The following is a 19,892-nucleotide window of genomic DNA, read 5'->3' on the forward strand; positions in this document are numbered from 1 at the left end:
ACTACTAAAATTGTAAACTTTTTTTTTCCAGGAGGGAAGCAGTCATAGATGTGAACAGATGCAGAGGGCCTGCATCAGGTTACTATAATAGTGTGAGTTACAACTAGATAAGCAGTCTTCAGCAAGGTAACAGCACACTGGTATAATAAGGACTGTCTTTAAATAAATAATATTCTAAATTTGATTGCAAACAAACGCAAGGCTGCAACCCATCAACACCTGGAACTCAGTGGTTGAGTGAGAGACTAAATAAGCTTGAATGAGAGTAAATCTGGGAAGGTCAGCTCCAAAATCCTGCCAGAAGACTTTCCAAGAGTTGGGGGTGTCAGCGTCCATTAAGTTTAAGAAGGCTAAATAGATGCAAGCATGCAAGCTTTGGTGGTCTTATGCTGCTCTGATTCAAGAAAAACAGCATTTTGTCAGCTGTGCGTATGTACAGTTTGCTAATCTGTCCAATGTAGCACAGCTCCAGGAGTTCCAAAGGTTCAGGAAGACCTGGTTACACATCCAAAATATATATAAGGTAATAATGTATAACATGACATGGACACGAAGCAAGAGATGTAAATGAAAACACACATTACTGAGAAAAACCGAGCAATCAGATGATCCCCTGTAAGGAACCTCTTGGGAAAAGCTGGGAGGAAGGATTGCTGTTTAACAGGAAGAACCAGGCTCAGGGAGAGGCAGCCATCTGCATCGAGTTGTTGGAGGGTGAGAAGAAAGAAAAGAGAAGCACCAAGAAAACCACAAAGTCAATGACTTCTTGTGGTGCTAAACATACATAGGGCCTAAAATATATTAATCTCAAAGGTTTAGGATGAACACAGTCTGGATATATTTATATTTGTCATCATCTTATATAGATCAGTAAGTCCATATACACCTCTCAAAAGAATTAAAGAAACACTTTTTAATCAGAGTATAACATCTTCTGGGATATTTATCTGGTCAGTTAAGTAGCAGAGGGGGTTGTTAATCAGTTTCAGCTGCTTTAGTGTTAATGAAATTAACAACAGGTGCACTTTGAGGGGCAACAGTGAGACAAAAATAAACATGCTGATTTTACAGGCAAAATCACTGACATTTTTTTTTTTCCTCATCTTTTCTGACTTTTTTTTCCCTACTAGTTTTGGATTTAGCTAGGTTCAGTGTCATTTTTGGTAGCATGAGGCGATACCTGGACCCTACAGAGGTTGCAAAGATAATCCAACTCCTCCAAGATGATGCATTAATACGTGCCATGGCCAGAAGGTTTGCTGTGTCTCCCAGCACTGTCAGAAGTATGGAGAAGATTCCAGGAGAGCTGGACAAGGCCAAAGGTGGTCCTCAACCCATAAGAAGGATGGGTATCTAGAGTTAAAGATGAGCACTGTCAGAGCTACAAAATGACCTCCAACAGACCACTGGTGTGAATGTCTCTGACCAAACAATCAGAAACAGACTTCATGAGGGTGGTCTGAAGTCCCAGCATCCTCTAGTGGGACCTGCCTGACATCATGGAGCCAGATTGGCATTTACCATAGAATACCATAATTGGCAGGTCCACTACTGGCACCCTGTGCTTTTCACAGATGAGAGCAGGTTCACTCTGAACACATTTGAGAGACGTGAAAGCGCCTGGAAAAGCCATGGGGAATGTTGCTGCCTGTAATATCTTTAATCATCAGTGGTGGTGGGTCAGCGTTGGTCTGGGGAAACGCATCCATGGAGCGACGCACAGGCCTCGACAGGCCTGGCAACAGCTCCTTGGACCTTCCTTCAGACAATCTATCGTCTCATTAAGAGCATGCATACATACAAGCACATGGGGGCCATACAAACAAATGGGAACTATTTTGAGTTGCTGCAATAAAATGTATTAACCTTCTGGAACATTTTTTTCCACTTTGATTTTTGGGGTGACTTTGAATTCAGTCCTTTGTAAGTTGATAATTTTAATTCCCATTAAACAATGTGGCACTCCTTTATTCCTGACACATTACTCAGTCCATATCAGTATAGGTATCCAGCATCTTATTTCCCATTGAGATCTGATGTCTTTTCAAAATGTTCCCTTAATTTTTTGAGTAGTGTAATATACAGTCATATTTTTAGGCTGTACATCTGATTTGGGGCAGACTAATGGAAGAAATATAAGTCTTCATTTTGTTAAAATTCAAGGGATGCTTTATAATGTACATAATATACACTCACGAGACACTTTATTTTGTCAGTCTTGCTAGTATCGGGTTGCATTTAGCAAGGTGCTGGAAATATTCCTCTGAGATTTTGGTCCATAGTGACATAATAGCATCACACAGTAACTGCAGATTTGTTGTCTACACACCCATGATTCCAGCACATCTGAAAGGTGCTCTATTGGATTGAGTTGTATTGGATTGTCATCTTGAAGAAACCTGTTTCTATATTTGTCAGCTGCATGGCCACGTTGCTAATCATGATGCACTCAATCCTGATGGCAGCAGGCATCAGAAGATGGTAAACTGTGGTCAATAAATCCTTTGACCCATAATCAATAGTCAAAGTTAATACTAAGGGGCTCAAAGTGTCACGGTAGAAATCTAGAGACATCAGCTGTACCTAATAAAGTGACTGGTAGTAGATTATCTGTCATTATCTATTAGAGTCACACTGTGCTGCCAAATCATTCATTTCTAAAAGTCTTGCATTAATTTTGCTTTGTCACTCATATGCTGCCTTGTAGCACAATACTCACACTAATGCACTCGGCCAGCGCGCTACAATGCTTGACTGACGGATGGAAAACTTTTCTTCTTTAAATATTAAAGCCTAAGAATACATGTAAAATTCATGCACAGCTGCCACACTGCAAATCGCTAAAAGATCAACCAATGAAGGAAAACTTGAGAGAACTGGATTTACTTCCAGCTGACAGATGGATTCAACAACACTTGAATGTTTAGGGTTGTCGACTGTCAAAACTTGAACAGCAAAAATAAAAAGGCAAAACACATCACACACTTTTGTTTATATATATAAATGTATTTATTTAAGTTAATCATTTCTCCTCATTCAAAGTTGAATTTCTGCATTATCTATAAAACAGGGAACAGTTAGAAGCGCTGTACAGTCTGACAACAAAACTAGGAACTGCAGCTGAGTACACTATGTACACACACTGATGTAGGTATATACAAAAATATACACTTTTACATGTGTGAACCCTCGGGTTGCATCAGCCACCTCGTAATGTGAATACCAGCCATTCAGAGCCACATGCCTCTCAGAAAACACATTAACCCACCAGCTCACACCCCACCCCATATCCCACCCATATTGATTACTGTTATTATCTGTCATTACCAGTTGATGAGACTTTTACAGTGTATTGTCTGCTGTGCATGATCTGCCCCTATTGTGCCCCGACTCATTTACATTGGCACAGCCGCTTGTAGAAGACGGAGAAGCTTAAGCAGTCCTGAGCTGGATGTCTCAGCAGGGCTTTTCACTTATTAGAGAGAGGGCCCTTCTTCTGTTAATCCTATGAGGGGATTTGAGGTGGGCCGATAGGGGGAAAACGTCCCAGGTTTTTGACAAGTCGTGACTGAACTTTTCTCCGTTTAAAGGAAAAGCTGAACGAACACAAAGATTTTGCTTCAAGCTTCCTTTTCTTGTTTAACTCTAGCAAATAACCCCTTGTTTCCCTCCACAGCGAAATAAATAATGTCTAGTGGCTCAGTGGGTAGGATGCTCTTATTTACTGACTCAAGCTCACGTTTTATGTTATTAAAGAAGACTACCATCTGCAGGATTGTCAGTAATATTCTTCTTACTCGATGTTTTCCCTTGTAAATTTATTTCAATAGGCATTTTTTGGTTTGTGCGTCATCATTTTGGCTCATACCTAAAATTATTTTTTATACGCACAAGATCACTTGGTCATAATTGGATCACAACCAAAACAAAATGTTCTGCATTATTGTGATGCAGCCTAGCACGCTTTAACTTTTGATTAAATGGCTCCAAACAGGTAAACGCACTACGAAAAGATGGAACCATGATATGATACTGGGGATGACTTTTGTTGAGCTATGTTTCAGAGTTGTTACTCCTCTAATGGATATTTTAAAGAATATTTTAAAGTTTTTAAGACATGGAAACACGCAAACGACCATTTTTAATCCCCTCTCTATCATAAAACTGACACAAGACCAGCAGATAACAGCAGTCCTGCCCACAGTGGCTTCTACAAGTTGAGACTGGAGGGAAGATACTCATTACACTGCAAGCAACCTGTCACGGAACAAGTCCTCCGAGACTGTTTTCCAAAGACTTTCACCCCTTCTTATTCTTCATCATACAGCAAATTCGGAAAAGGAAATTTGGCACGTTGTGCAAACGATGTAAACATTTAACCATCCTTTTGAAATGAGGCGCTGCACTTAAGTGTTACAGTCATTTCTTCTGTGTGTAACATAAAAAAGATTAAGAAATAAAATAGCAAACCTTATGACAAGTATAAGACTAGCTTTAAAAAGAAAAGGCTTCAGACAACACGGGAACTGTTGCAGACAGGACTGACATGGTCACTCAGGTGAGCACAGTCGGCTTCTGCGGAGTAGCAAACTCACATGGAGATCTTATAAAGCAAAGACAGAAACTACCTCAAGTCCTCCTTCCTTTTTTTGTTTCGCAGCTGATCATGTGTGGCAATAGAGGGCGCTAAAAACTACTAAATAAAACCTCAGCATGTTGGAAACCTTCACTTATTCTATGCTGACTGAGATATCACCACTACTCAAGAGGCTGCACAATTTCTGCAATAATCTAGACGATAAGGCGATGAAAAAGTAAATGAACTAACTACTAAAATGTGTACTTGCACACATCTAAACCGAGACAGATTTTGCATGTATCCTATGACAGATCTTCCCATTTACACCCTTTGAGAATCAGCTAAAAAGAAAAAAAAAAAAAAAAAAAAAACTTCAATGGTGCCCTTTCAAGAATACATCTAAATTAAACATTTTTATATTTTTCTACTTTTAATAAGATTATTTCTCCTGTAACCTGCCTTTAAAATCTCCACTGAAGCGTCTGATTTCACAGCACACACTGAAATAGAAAACTGATGTTCAAACCTAAATTTCACTTAATGCTTCTCCTGTATTGCAACCATGCTTACTTAAGACACTGAAAGTGTTTCATTTTGTTTTGCATTTTCCAAACCAAACCAGACTTTTCCATGTTTAAAGTAACACATCATCATGAAATCAGATTTGGGCCTTTGGATTTAGCATCAAAGGCAACACCAAATTTTTCTAAGCAGGGCCTTGCCTGAGTTTCTCTCTGGCCTCGTGCCATGTTGTGGGTCCCCTGCCCTGCAGCACAATGCAGCAACCTGTCAAGTCACAGGATAGGCTTTTTAAACCAGCTGCAGCTTCAGCTGACCTTCTCAGCTCCACTCACCCCACTTATAAATGAACATATAAGACAAGGCAAACAGATACACAGAAAAAAAAGTATCAGACAGCAAAGCAACCGAGGCCAGCTGTCTTTGTCAGTTGGCGGCTCAATAAAATAAAACCAAAGGAGTTTCGGATGCGAGTGTGCACGAGAGCGGGAAGGACTGAGAAAAGCAGAGAGCGCAGGACTTTAAAGATGACTTGAGATTTCAGCTTTCCTGTACCCAAACTGTACATCTGTTCAGAAATATTTTGTGTTCCTGTAGTTGCCTTGAGGTCGCCAAGTGATGAGTCACACTAAATTTAATCAAGCGCAATTTTCCCAAACTCCACTGTCATTACTCATCGGTGACTAACAGCACAGGAGATCATAGCAGTGAAGATGAGGAAGTGATGTGAAAGCCTAAAGGAGATTAGAAACAAAACATAACAAACAAACTATTTAAAAGGCAAGAGTTAATGGACTCGGAAACAGATAAATGTACTGCAAATCGTATCAGTAACACCACCTGGTAACAAAAACTGCACCGTTTCATGACACCAAGATATTGTTGATCTGCATAGTAGTGTGGCAGGAAAAAAAAAAGAAAGAAAGAGTATTCTTATTTCTACTTTGCATCAGCAAAAGCTGCGCAGTCCTGCTTGTGCAATCAGAAAAATCTGCTCTCCTCTTGCAGAAACAGAGTGAGGACAAACAGTAAAACCTTGTTTACTGCAGTTCCAAACTTCAGAACAGATGGCTCATCTAACAGGAAAGTTAGAGGAAAGAAAATATGTTGATGTAAATCACTGTGACTCAGTGCAACGCTGGAAACATGTCGGCGATACATGCAGTCAGAAGTTGCTTCGCTACTTGTCGAGACTTTTCTTTTTGCATGAAATCTGCTCTCAGGCTGGAATAAGCACAGTTTGCCGTTGTCAATAGAGAGACGGACGTCTGACACCTCGATGAATTAAAAAAACCCAAACAAACCCCACTTTACTTTGCTGCAGGGTTGCATTGTTCCTCCTGCAAGGTCTAAGTGTAGTTTTCTTCTTTAACTTTGTAAAAGTGCTGGAAGAGGAGAAGCAATCATCTCAGTCACATCTATGCAAACTCTACATTACTGGTAATCTCATTACTGTGTTATTAGAAATGCCACATTAGCAGGCAACACCTGTTGGCTCTGGAGAACAAGCTGCAACATGAATCCAGTTTAGATGTGATTGTTAGACAGTAAACGTTCCACAATGGCAACATATAGACACAGGCAAAGGAAAGCAGCTGTGCAGGAAAAACAAAGAAAAAAAAAAAAAGATTAAAACTGAGCCTCTCCACGGGGAGCAGGCACAGAGCAGCGAGAGTATGTAAAGAAAACCATTTTAATCACTGGTCTTTCTGAAACTCAAAACATCCTTTTAAAAGTTGGTTCCATTTTTTGATTAGAAAGTAAACCAAAATAAAAGAAAAAGGAAAAAAAAGAGAGACTGGTGACTTATTCTCTGGGTATTTTCTCTGTGGAAGTATTGGAGGCTGCAGCAGCCAGTACTACAGCCCAAAGACAGGAAAATCTTCAGGGAGGCATTCACAACACTTCTGAGGGGGGAAAAAAACCCCATGCAAAGCAGCGAAAACCCTCCCAGATTGTCTTCACCTCCACCAAGAAAGAGTCTGTAGAAAAACTGCATTCTTTGCCTCTTTTCTCTCGGTTGACTCTGTAAACCAGTGAGAATAAACGAGAGGAAAAGCTCAAGGCCTCGAGTCCATTTCCTCCCTTCACATCACTCAACAACCCACACCTCCCCGAAACCACAACCTGAAGGCTCCATCTGCCATTACAGGATGCTTCCAAGAAGAAGAAGAAGGAAAAAAAGCAAGTCTCTGTGGACAGTTAACAGCAAGAAATAAAAAAATATGAATAAGAAAATAAAACAAGTACACCAAAAAATTCTCTTTCCACCAGCATTAAAGAAAGGAGAAGAACAATTTCGCCGTTTGCAGCTGGAACCATCAATGAGAAAACACTGAGGTATGTATTTTTGAAACAAAAGCCTCTTCGTCTCCTTTATCCTCGTGATCGCCACCATCCATCCACCACATGCAGTCAGGTTCCTGTTAACTCCATTTGGGTCTCCCGGCCCCTCCCTTCATTACGCGTGGCTCATCGTTTAGGGAGATGGGTGAGAGAAGGGTGCGCACGTGACTGGCTGTACCTCTGTGGAGGAGGAAGGAGGAGAAGGAGGAAGAGTTTGTCTTTCTTCTTGAGTCTATTCATCTTTTTAGCCGCATCTCAGGAGTCTGTAGGTGTTTCTCTTCGCTATACCGAGTCTTCCGGGGATCTGGAGCGCCCCCTACGATTGTAAATTGAGAGTGAACTTCCACTGCTGGGTGAGGCTCGGGCTGCAGACCTCCACAGTGAGTCCGCCCATCCTGGCGCTGCGGCTGTCCAGGCAGAGGTTACTGCCCACGTGACGAAGCTTCGAGTTGGACTCGATCTGCTCCCATTTCTGGACGACAAACAACACAATGTCACAAATATTGAACGCTGTACCTTTTTTGGGGTATAAACAACAAAGGCGATTTCAGTGTGTGTTTACCTGTCTGCTGTCATTCTCTCTACAGCCTTGTAGTTTGATGAGGGAACCAGCTGTTCTGTCCACCACAGTCAGACACAGGTCCATATGTTTTACCGATTTATCCTTGGTTAGAGCCCATTCCTTTATAAAAATGGATACACGTAAAATATTAGTACACGTAAAGCATGCTGGGATGTTCTCAGCAAGGCTTTATCTAATAACACGTCTTTTATATCAAGTAATGATCATGTTTTCCTCTTATTTACACAGGAAAAATAACAAAAATGTATTTTGCAAAATGGGCACCATGGGCAGCATCGTGATAGAGAGAATCTGGAGCTCCCTGTGGAAATCTCACAAGCAGGACTCTGATTGCTCTGAGAACACAGTGCCCATGTTAAAGCCACATTAAGGCCATTAAATAAACCCAGCAGGTAAAGCTTGGTGGCTGAGAAAATCTCTGTATATTTTAAATAAATTTTAGAAAGTATACAAACCCATAATAATAACAACAACAATAATAATTGGCCGTTAGTTTAGTAAAGAGACTGCCTGGTATGAGTGTGAATAAAATGGAGACATTATTTGTGGTACTTCACTTCTGTTGTGTCTCTTTGAGAATGGCTAGAACGGATTGAATGACATCACAGCGAATGACTTGTTTGCAGTTTTCATTATGTGGGATTAAAAATCAATAACCAAGTTTTTCAGTTTTCCACTTCCGCTTGGTGATAAAATTGCATTTTAAAATTCTCCCCAGTCTCTCATACCCCCCAAAATCCAAGGTTGTTCATTTTGCCCTCCCAGCACCGCAGCTGTTACTGACTACATTCACAATTTTGTTTGTTTTTTGCCCCTGGTAGAAATAAAAAAAAATAAATTCATTCATTCATTTACTATTCATTTTAAAAAATGAATAGTAAAAACAAAGTACACCCTCTTCCAATTCTAACGTTTTTCATATAAGAGGATAATAAAGCACCATGTTTGCTTTTTGCCAAATGTGGCCCTGTGAATTACAGCAAAGCGTCTCCTCTTCTGTCTCGTCTTCTAAAGGATGTTGCACAACCATTAATATTTCACGGTTTGACCTTGGGAATATTGGTACATGTCCTGAACATTTTCCACTTGTGAGCAGATATGTTTCTTAGCTGTATTTGCTGTATTTATGAAGCAACACTGGAAACAGTAAAGACCTGCAAATCCACGAGGGTAAAACAAGACACGTAAATCCAAAAAAAGCCAGCGATCGCTGACTCGAAGCGACAGCAGTTTTCTTCTCTACACCTGTCATTCTATTTCAGGATTCAACTATTTGAGAAACTGCTGACAGAAACACTCCCCACAAACTTACACACACAGACATAGTGTGTATCCTCCTCAAGGTACTCCAAGAGCTGTACATTTCCTCTAAGAACAATGTTAAAATGCTGTTATGCACTACTCTATATTTAAGTTAAAGTTTCAATAGATCTGCTCTACTCTTGTCTTAACAACCTCGTGTTTAAACATCTTTGTCCTTTTGATTACAATACATTTACTTTAAGTATGGCACTGTGACCTTAAATACGTAAATCCTTTATCATACCCCCTGTGCTTTCACCATATGTACACCACTTGCCACTCACGAGTCTCTAAGGTTAGGATTTTACAAGCTGACCTGGGTGTCCCCTCGCCGTAACACTACCTGGTTACCCCCTGCATTGTGACATTCATAGACGCCGACCACACCATCAGCAAAGTGACCCAAGGTGTCCAGACAGTTTCCTCCCTGCTGCAGGGCTCCGAAAGCAATGTCCTGGTGATCTGGGACCCTGAACACACACACGAAAAAGTGTTAGTGAAGCGTGTATTCAGTTTTTCAAGCTGTTAAAAAGCCAAACAAAGAAAGCGTACAGGCCGAGATACAGCAAGAGAGGAAAATAGTCAATTTTCTTCTGACAAAACAGGACAATGGGGCTTTAATGTTTCTGTAAAAGTTAAATTATTCAAATTAGAAGCATTAAAAAGGTGCAATTTTAATGTTCTTCCCCCTGTGAAAACATAAAAGCAAGAAGTATGCCTGAGATTTAATGTGGTTTTTATGCTTTTAAAGATTGTTTCACTGTGCAGTGATACACCATGCCCCAGGCTCATGCTAAATTTGAATACGCTCTCTGAAAGTCCCACTCTGACCAGTTGCACATGTGCATTTCACAGATATGCAGAAAGCCCATGAACCTATCAGCAGTAGTTCTACTTTATTATCCTGAGACATGTGATGGAGAAGATTTGGTCCAAACAACCTGAACTGTTCCAGTGTGCGATGGTGATTCTGGTGTGTTAAAAATAAGGGTTTTTTTGGTAATCCTCAAAAAAATCTTTGTTTCTCACCAACGCTGCTCAACAGATTTAGATGTAAGCAACTTTGTACTTACTTAAAAGTACATTCAAGCTCAAGGTTTGCCTATCTGACAACCTGGAAGAGTACCAGAGTCTGTGACAGCGGTCATAACTTGACCTTCAGGCAAAATGTAGCAAAAACGCTGGGAGTGGTGCAATCTAGCAGTCAGATTTAAATCAGAGGTGCTCTCTGCTGAACTTGTGGACTCATTCACATCAGCCACTAATTGCGAACCTGAGAACCTTGTGAAAATGTAATAATGACCTTGAATCATAACTCCTGGTTGGGCATTAGCGTCACTGCAGTCTCATTTGTGTATAAAACATCCCGCCACACATTAGCACAAAGTCATATTTCAAACTTCTGGCTGAGGAGTGGTCTCCTAACAATTTGGTAAATGCAATTTAGTTTTGATTATACAACATTACATGTCATGCAGTGTAACACTGGCTCCATCATATTGCACAGACTGCCCTCATTTTCTTACCTCAGCTCAGGGTAGACATTCTCCAGGTACCATTTGAACGGCTTACAGTTTAATCTCTTCTTCATCTCCAAACGACTCTGGATACTGAGGGAGAGGAAGGAGATGGAGGAAGAGAATTAAAGGGTTGAATCAGCTGTGGTTTCATGTTTAAATTATACGCCTCGTCAGTCGCTTTGTAAGGGGAGAGAGTGGAGGCTCGGGGCATGTCTGAGTCTAGATCCTTTGGGGAAAATATAACTGTTTGGACTGACACTAGAGGGGAGATGCCAAGTCTGTTCCCACAAGGTCACATAATAAGCATATATAGTGCTGTCTAGCTACTCTGGTTGAATGCGAAAGTGCTTATTGCTGTGTAGACTTCTGGATGTGTGGCATAAAGCAGAAGGAAACTAGTATAAGGGTGAAAAGCATTCCTTAACACACTTACAGTACTTACTTTGTCCTGCTGGTGGCATAAAACTAAGAGGATCACAAAGTCAGCAGGTGTCACCCCCTAAAGAACATGAATGTCAATCCATTCAGCAGCTGTAGGTATTTTTTTTTTAATGGCGGATGACTGACGCTGTCACTACGCTTGAAACAATCCTGCGCCAACCTTTTTAAGGAGCGTTGTCATCCCTTTAGGGCATAAATAACAGCAGCGTTTCCGGTATTGTAAATCAGCCACTGACTTTTTGTCCTCTTCTGAGCTACATTAACATCCTCACTTAAGTATAAAAGGGAAAAATTACACCTTTTATGGCTTACATTCTGCTAATTGGCAGTACAATTATAATTATTATGTCCATTCAAGTGGCTGCCTTTGTAATTTTATGATCCAGCTCCATTATTATGTTCAACTCCCACAGGGCTAATACTTCATAGTACTTACTTCCCATAGGGGACATTTCTTGCTGAGGGGACAGCGGCATAGTAGAAGTTTTTATACTCGTCCATCCACACCTCTGCTGCTCTCCTTGTGTTCCTGATGGATGGGTGAGAAGAAGAAAATGCAAAAAAGGGGAGGGAGACAATGGGTGAGGATAAGACCGAGAGTCGGTGAGGATTTAAAAAAAAAAAAAAAAGACAGAAAGGTATGTGGCACACTGCACGACTCCTGAATGGACGTGTCTGTTTGGTGGTTGTGACACACTCACTGCCTGCTCATACACCCCCCGACAGCCATCAGAGGGCACAGTTATCCTGGCTGTACAAATGTGAATGTGTGTTTATTTTCCCTGTTATTGCAGCCGTTGGTCAACAGCGTGTGCATGCTGCCAAACAAAGTGTTGACGTGTGACATTTGACAATTTGTCAGATTTTTATTTTTCGAGTGATGTAACGGACTTCTGACAGACTACGTGTCGGCTGGAGTCAATAAAATACAACTCAATCTTTGCAGTCCAGAGCAGCTCAAAGTATGACACTAACAGTCCTTCCTTAGACCGAATCAAGACAAGAGAAAGAGTGCAATGATGATTATAGCAACGGGGGGTAACACTGAGACCTTAGTAGCTTCTGTTGCTCTCCCAGTTTGCAAACCTCAGTACTGGAACCAGTTTATATCGGCCTCACTGTTTATGGATTGCACAAACACTATTTTTGCAATCCAGTTTCTTAGGAACAGATATGCTCCTCTGGTTCATGCAGTGTCTCATAAAGTAGGATAACATAGTGAGAAAGTTAAACAAGCACTCCAATTACTATTTTTGTGAATTTTCAGGCAATTATTTCACAGTTCAGACTTAAAAATAGGGTTAAAATTGCTAGCAGGGTTAATTATAACCAATAACTGCAGTACAATCAGCTTCATTATGTTTACCTGTGAATCCCTAAAGTGTAAATGCTTTGACCAAATTATAGGGAAACTAAGTGCCTCTTTATGTGATGCCAAAAGCAAAAGTTATGACGCGCTTGCCGGAAGCCTTTCATATTCTGCAGAAATTCTCTATAACCCATGAGTTGCGCAGTTTTAAATAGCGAGCAGTGGTTTTGTCTTAGTGAGGCTCACATATTTCTAGACATTTCCAAACTCGGCTTCCACTTACTGGAAGAGAAGCTTCAAGAAAACAACTCTTCTAACATCTGAAGGTTACCAGCGACCGTGGTGACACTAGATGCCCTATCATTATTACGGTATTTTAAGGGTTTATTTTGATGTGCAGTCTCTTTGTCTTGCAGGATTTTTTTACTCTCATGCACCTGCATCCCAAAAATACAGACACCACACACTGCAAACTTTATTTAGGTCCACAGGGGCTTTTTGTCACATAGCAAGCTGCTGCTGCCACAACACGCCTATTATAACTCTGCTGTGAAATGCTGCTCCCTGAAGAACAATTACAATGTCATCCAGGCAGACAAAACAGGTGCCGTCTCCGAGGTCCCCAGAGTCACTGCAGCAGCCACAGGGATGCTGTCTGGGACTTGATTCAGGCTGAAGGGCAAGGCGCTGCCTCAGAGCACAGATGAAGCTGCTCTGCTCTGTAATAGAGAACTCCACTGCACCCACTGATTAATAAGTGATGTCTTCGATTGTTAGGAATGGTTGTGCAACTAATATGAGACTGTGTTCAGTGTTATGAAACTGATGAAAACATTAGCAGTCCACTGGTGGTGTCTAATCTTTGACACTGTTTGAATAAATGTTGGTTTAATGTTGAATTTCATCCACAGTTTTTTCCCCTCTAAGGGTTCTACCGAGCTATGAATTAAATCTCTTCAGGTATTTGTATGTAACTAACTGATAAGAAATGAGGGGCTGAAGTCAACTAATAGCCCCGACTCAAAAATAGGAGCTACTGCAGAATAGGCACCACATGTCACCCTGACATGCTCTTTATTTCTTGCTCCCCTTTAAAAATATTAATCACAGCCAATACCAGAGTAACCACAGTCATTTCAAGCTCCTTGTTATCTGTTTGTTTATCCTCCCACATGTTTACCAATCGAGAGACTGAAGGTTTGTTGGGCTCATTACCAAGGGTGGTTACTCATGGTTTCAAGAGACAGATCCATATCTGCCCATGTATCACATTCTCCACTACTCGTGTTCAATGTTTATGGTGCCGCATATATCTCAGCTCTAAAGGGCAGCACATGGAAAAAACAGATTTTCTTCACTTTTAGTTTTTATTTTTTTTTATTTTTGAAGGAAATATTCATGAACTTGTTTAATTGATGGTACTTTGTTTTAATTACTCAACACTGATTTAATTCTCAGAGCATTAGTAAAACTCACAAACTTACAAACCGCAGCCACAGAAAATAATGAACCGAAAGAGACTACTATACACATGATCTGTGCTCATTTCCAGCTCCATAGTTTTACTCCAGGACTCAGGGGAGTAATTCACACAACTCACAAAGAGAAGTCTCTTTTATCCTACACACTCGGTCTTGGTGCAGCCCCTCAGGTCACCTGCTGTCTGAATTAAGCCTTTTTATCTCTATTCCTCTTTGTTTAAGGGTCTAAGCTGCAGGTGGGTGGAGCTGTTGTGCTCAAAGGCAGAGATGAGCATAGCACCGATATGCCCTCTCTTTGTTATCACAGAGAGCCAAGATTAGAAAAAACTGTCTGAAAAGGCAGAGATGAGAGCAAACGGACATCTGAGCTTTGGCTTGCAGAGACTATTTGACGGTACCCTAACCTTATAAATATGAGGAGCTAACATTATAACTGTATATTAGGCTATAATATATATTAGTATATTGCTTTTAAGCAAATAAGTACATTACTGAAATTCAAAGTGCTTTAAAAAGAAAATCCAGTATAAATATTGAAAAACCATCATCAAAATGGAAAGGAAGAGCTTAAACTGCTTCTATGGTAAAAAGTATCATAAAATGACAAGGTTTTTCTGAGACTGCTAGGTCACTTAAACATCAGCTGATTGACTGTATTAGCTGTCAGTGAACCGCAGATTTAAAACAAACAAAAAAGTCTTCCTAACCCTGTTAAAGTTGGAACACGCTCAGCTAGTCCTTTTCTGTGCGGTTGTTCTGCTGCACAGAAAAGTGTAAATCAAAAATCTTCAGTTTCAAGCTAAACAGCAAACTCATCTGCTGATGAAAATCACGTGACAAGACAAAAAGGCCCCGGAGGATCCAGTAAATGAACCTTGTGGTGGGAATGTTTTCTCAAAGGCTGTTTCCACATTAAATTTAGTGAGTGAAATTTGAACCTCAGGATAAACATCCTCAGTATTTGGTCTTGAAATGTCACTACAGTTGAGTCAAACTGTCTCCAAACTTTAACTGACTCTTAGAAATGAAGAGTGGGTTGTGTTAGAGCAGGTCACCATTTGACAGAAAGGTCAGGGGTTCAATCATCGTCTTCTCCGGTCTGCATGTTTTAAGTGCCCTTGGGCAAAATTCTGTAAACATAATTGCTCCCTATGCATGTGCGTGATCGATAAAAGCAATATGGCTTTTACTGTAAAAGTGCTTTGAGTGGTCATTAAGACTAGAAAAGCATTATATATAAAGGACAGTCCATTTAGCCTCCACATTTCTTGTGATTTACAGTGAAACTACTTAAATAGAGATTTTCCCTCCCATATTTTATGTAAGGAGAAAACAAGTTTTTTTATATATGCTCAGCAGCAATAATAATAAATAAATAGAATGAATTCAAGTACTGCTATTATCCAAAGCTCTTTGCATTTGATTACCCATTCACATACTGATGATATGGAAGGCTGGGCCTAACCTCAGAATGCATTTGGGCTTTGGTGTGTTTTTGGATATGACAAATAGAGAACTGTGTGGCTTCACCTTCTGAGCTAAAGTCACCAAATAAACCCAAATGCATTAACTGTAGTGTCATTATGGAGATGCACAGGCTGCAACATGGGGAATTTTGATGAACTATGTGATGCGTGTAACCTGACTGGTTAAATGAGTGTTCGGTCCTCTTGTATGTGTGTGTCTGCATGTGTGTCACCTTGCAAACACAGTGCCACTGCCACCCGGGAAGGTATAAGGATGCTGCTTTCTGAAGACGTGGCCAACTCTGCTGCAGGGGATGATCTCCAGACTGCCGCCACATTGCCACACACGAAATGAGATCTCTAAAAACACAGACAGACACGCAGGCGGAAAAAATGAATAAAAACAGGTAAGTTAATTACTACAAGCCAAGAAAAAGTAGTTAAGTTAATCCACATCTGCATATCATGAATGTTTGGAGTGTGTTGACATTGTTAGATTTGCTCTCCAGCATTTGAATGAGCGTTCTTTAAATGAGCACAGCAATGTCTGAACTGTCAATCCAGTTCTGATTCATTGGACCGCCTCGAGAGGAGCCTGAATCACTCCGTCAGCTGTTTATTCTTACCGATTTCCCAAGTGCATTCAGACAAAAGCAAAAGGGAGACACAGCTGCTATTATATCATTGTACTGTTTGCAAATGAGCTCTATTGTGCACACTCTGCACTGACTCTAAACATTATTACACTGCCACTGTAATTTCCTAAGATCAACTGTACTAAGGAAGACATCTTTTACCTAGATATGACAACCAAATTACTGAAGGATTTTCTATTATCTCGTTGTTGGCATGGGCACCCAGATGATCTCATGAGTTGATCACAGTGTGAGGCAAATCCACGTTGCTGCTTTAGCACCAGATCTCACAGGGGAGTGGAGATTTTATAACTGGGCAGGAATTTGTGGTTTTCTGAGCCAAAAGTGCAGCATTTATGAGGGAAAGAGATTACAGTTGCAAGCTCATTTAAGTCTTAAAGATATAGTTCAACATTTTGGAGAGACATGTATTAGGTTTTCTGCAGAGAATGAGATCAGAGGTTTGATACAATTATCACAGTTACATGTCAAGTATAACGATGCAGCCAGTAATCACGTAGCTTATCATTGAGAGTACAAACAACAGGAAACAGCAAACCCAGCTCTATCCAAAGCTCACAAAATCCTCCATTGTTTGTTTAGCCAAATCACTGTCCGGCATATAAGGATGTGCAAACATAACGTCAACAAAACAGCAAAAAAATTGACTGCCTGTTGGATGCATAGAATCAGCAGACTCAGTAAACCGGTTCTTGATGTGTTTATGGCTTCAATTACTAATTTCAAGTCTTTTTAAACATAAAATTACAAAAACAAAAAGTAAATAAATCAGGCTATGTTTTAGTGCAAGGTTATTTCGTTATTTAAAGTCGCTACTGAATGATCAGATGACAGCAGCAAAATGCTTGGCTTGAGCTTTAAAAGAAAAAGAAAAAGGGACTTCAATTTATTTGTCATCACTGAGTTTCATTGAGAAATATAGCTGGGTGTCATCTGCATAGAAATGAAAGTGTATGGAGGGCAGTTCTAATAATATTACCTAAGGGAAGCATGTATACGGTAAAAAGGACCGGCCCCAACACGGAACCCTGTGGAACACCGTGGCTAACTTTAATGTGTAAAGAAGACAAAAACATTTAAATGCACAAATTTGGTTTGATATGATTCAAACCAATGCAGCACATGCCCTTGAATGCAAACAGACTGCTCTAGTCTCTGTATTAAAAGTTTATAACATTTTATACATTTATCATTTCATAATGATATAACATCATTATACTCAATGGACATATAGGACTGTGCTATTAAACCTGCTCAAAGAAAGTGAATGAGTGTATTTTCCAAAACACTCATTAAAACCTTAAAAGCCTGGAGACAAAACGGGAAACCCAGGACATGCCTGCGACTTCACTTGACTTTCCACTTTTAATACCTGTGTTTTATGCAATTTTTGATTCTTTCACTAATCAAGACTTTCTATTCTTGCGACATCCATTAGACACTTTCTTCAGTCTACCATGAGCTTCTAAATTGCACCACTCACCGAGATTTTCCCCTCCCCATACATCCATCATCATGTCATACTTTCCCAGCTGCTCAAAGTACTCTTTATCCATGACAAAGAGGCCACCTGCTATCATTGGTGTCCTGGAGGGGCAGAAAAAAACCAAAAAAATACAAGAAACAAGAAAATTGAGAAGGCATTGGTAAAAATTGAGTAGATTAATACTCTGTTAGTTGCATATGATACAACCTGTAACTTTTGAAAGTGTGTTTGTCTTACTTTATAGGAGCGATCGGGTTGCCTTGTCTGGCTCGTCTCTGCTCCAGAGTCATGTAGTCCCATTTAAACACCAAATTCCAGTCAAAGCCTGCCAACATAAACACACAGACAAAAAAACACTGCACAATTACGACCATTAGCTGGGATTAAGTAGCAGTCTGGTTGTATAATTGGATTTGGCAGGTTCATATTAGATGACTGGGTAAATCAGCAGTTGCCTGACTTCAAAGGCAACTGCTGTAACTGTTTAAGTGTTAGCAGAGAGAGTTAAACTAGTGTAACTGGCATGTATCTGTTCTACAATACACTGCAATCAGCACAGCCAGTACACCACTTTGGCTTTTACATTAATATACCTCACAGACCCACACAAAAAAGAGAAATGTTGCAATGCAAGTGCCAACACTTGCTAATCCAGCCAAATTAAGAATGCGACTGCACGGCAGTTTCACATTCAGAACATTAAATTTTTTATTATGTGAAGTCGTTAATTAATTATTAATATAAAAAAGAGTGGGGGGGTTTTTAAGCTATGAGTAGTTCTTCCATTTCCAGTGTGCATTGCACCGTATGTAAGCTATATCCATCAGCATCACAGTGGACAAAAAAAGGATATTTAATGCGTAAAATTACATATATGACACCAATTATTTAATTAACTTGAATTCATTAATGTCCTTTCTGGATATCATCTACTGGAGTTATACTCAAGAAGGCACATGCCCAAATCAGTTGGATTGGACATTAAACTGTCTTTAACCCACCAGCTCTCCAGTACAAAGTAGGCGTGATGTTCCATTCAGCCTATGTCAGAATAAAAGAAGGAACTGTCTAAAAGATTTATGATGAACAAGTGGGGGATCATGTGTGCTGCCTCATGAGATAATAAGATAATATCTGCAATACTTTGAAGAGGAGGCACTGTTCAGTGAACATTTCCTGGTGAGAAACAGTTTGAAATATACCATGTTCCTCAGGAGGCCTCGCCTTAAGTATGAGAAATACCTGGAGAGAACAGTTTATGAGCTACAGCACTGGATGGCAAAACACCTGGTCTTAATGCGGCTGTGAGATAACAACGTCAATTCATTGTAAATGAAAAGCATTAAAAAGCAAATCCTCTAAAACCGTAATAAATGCAAAGCCTCGCTGTCAAGCTCGACTGACTAGACTACACAGGAGTCGAGTGTGTCTTTTGTGTACTTTACCTCCTTTCAGATCGGCAGAGGCGCCGACATATTGAAAGTTGTCCATGTTGATGACATCAATGATGGGAGAAACTACTCGTGTCTTATCCTGAGAAGGAAACACGGAGACAGTAATTAAACAAAGCCACTTCAAGGACGAATGCAGGTTTGGAATATCATCAATAAATATTTACTACAAGTTAATTAAAAAGGACAAAATTATGCAGAACTACAAAGGACTCAGAGCACTTAACTGTGTTTGCGAAATTTTAGAGCGTAAGTAAATATTCCCATCTGCAAGCTTATTTTATGTTCTATATTTAGTTTACTGCCACGTTTATGACGTAAAACTGAACGTTAATCAGCCATTTCCTACCAACACCAAAACAAACCCAAGCTTTAAAAATCACAGAGCCACATCACCCGGCAGTTCGAAGAAAGGATTACTCAAGCGGCCCGAATGACGAAAACAGAAACAGCTTGCAGATATTGGGGAGTTCATTTGTTTGAGCCTGAGACATTTTTATAAGACAAGGTTTCACAGTGTATGGTGGGATTCATTATTTAGAGAAGCAGCTAAAGCAAAAGAAAAACAAAGTGAATTACTCTGACAGCGCAGCGTTTCAGACTCGGCTCCAGGCATTTATTAACGAGGGAACAACAAAACAGCACATTCGGGAGGATCAAATGCAGAATCAGACTGTTTTAAGTCAACTCAGATACATTTTTAAAGAACAACAGTGTCCCATTTCAGATTAAGATTACAGTCAATCATGAAGC

At 40.1% G+C, this 19,892-nt stretch overlaps 1 protein-coding gene across 2 annotated transcripts in view; it reads right to left on the reverse strand.

The window, feature by feature from the left end:
• Positions 1-2,982: 2,982 nt before the first annotated feature.
• galnt2 (UDP-N-acetyl-alpha-D-galactosamine:polypeptide N-acetylgalactosaminyltransferase 2) overlaps positions 2,983-19,892 on the reverse strand; it is a 69,028-nt gene continuing 52,118 nt past the window's right edge. For both annotated transcript variants that reach the window (XM_076882026.1, XM_004539486.6), the window contains 9 exons: positions 19,134-19,221; positions 17,926-18,013; positions 17,686-17,789; positions 15,780-15,906; positions 11,727-11,819; positions 10,856-10,939; positions 9,673-9,799; positions 8,007-8,126; positions 2,983-7,916 (listed from right to left, as the gene is read on the reverse strand). In XM_076882026.1, the coding sequence (XP_076738141.1) occupies positions 7,761-7,916; positions 8,007-8,126; positions 9,673-9,799; positions 10,856-10,939; positions 11,727-11,819; positions 15,780-15,906; positions 17,686-17,789; positions 17,926-18,013; positions 19,134-19,221 (987 nt within the window). In that variant the 3' untranslated portion in view covers positions 2,983-7,760. The remainder of the gene's footprint in view (positions 7,917-8,006; positions 8,127-9,672; positions 9,800-10,855; positions 10,940-11,726; positions 11,820-15,779; positions 15,907-17,685; positions 17,790-17,925; positions 18,014-19,133; positions 19,222-19,892) is intronic.

Source organism: Maylandia zebra, linkage group LG1, assembly GCF_041146795.1.
Source record: "Maylandia zebra isolate NMK-2024a linkage group LG1, Mzebra_GT3a, whole genome shotgun sequence".
In the NCBI taxonomy this organism is placed as follows: Eukaryota; Metazoa; Chordata; class Actinopteri; order Cichliformes; family Cichlidae; genus Maylandia; species Maylandia zebra.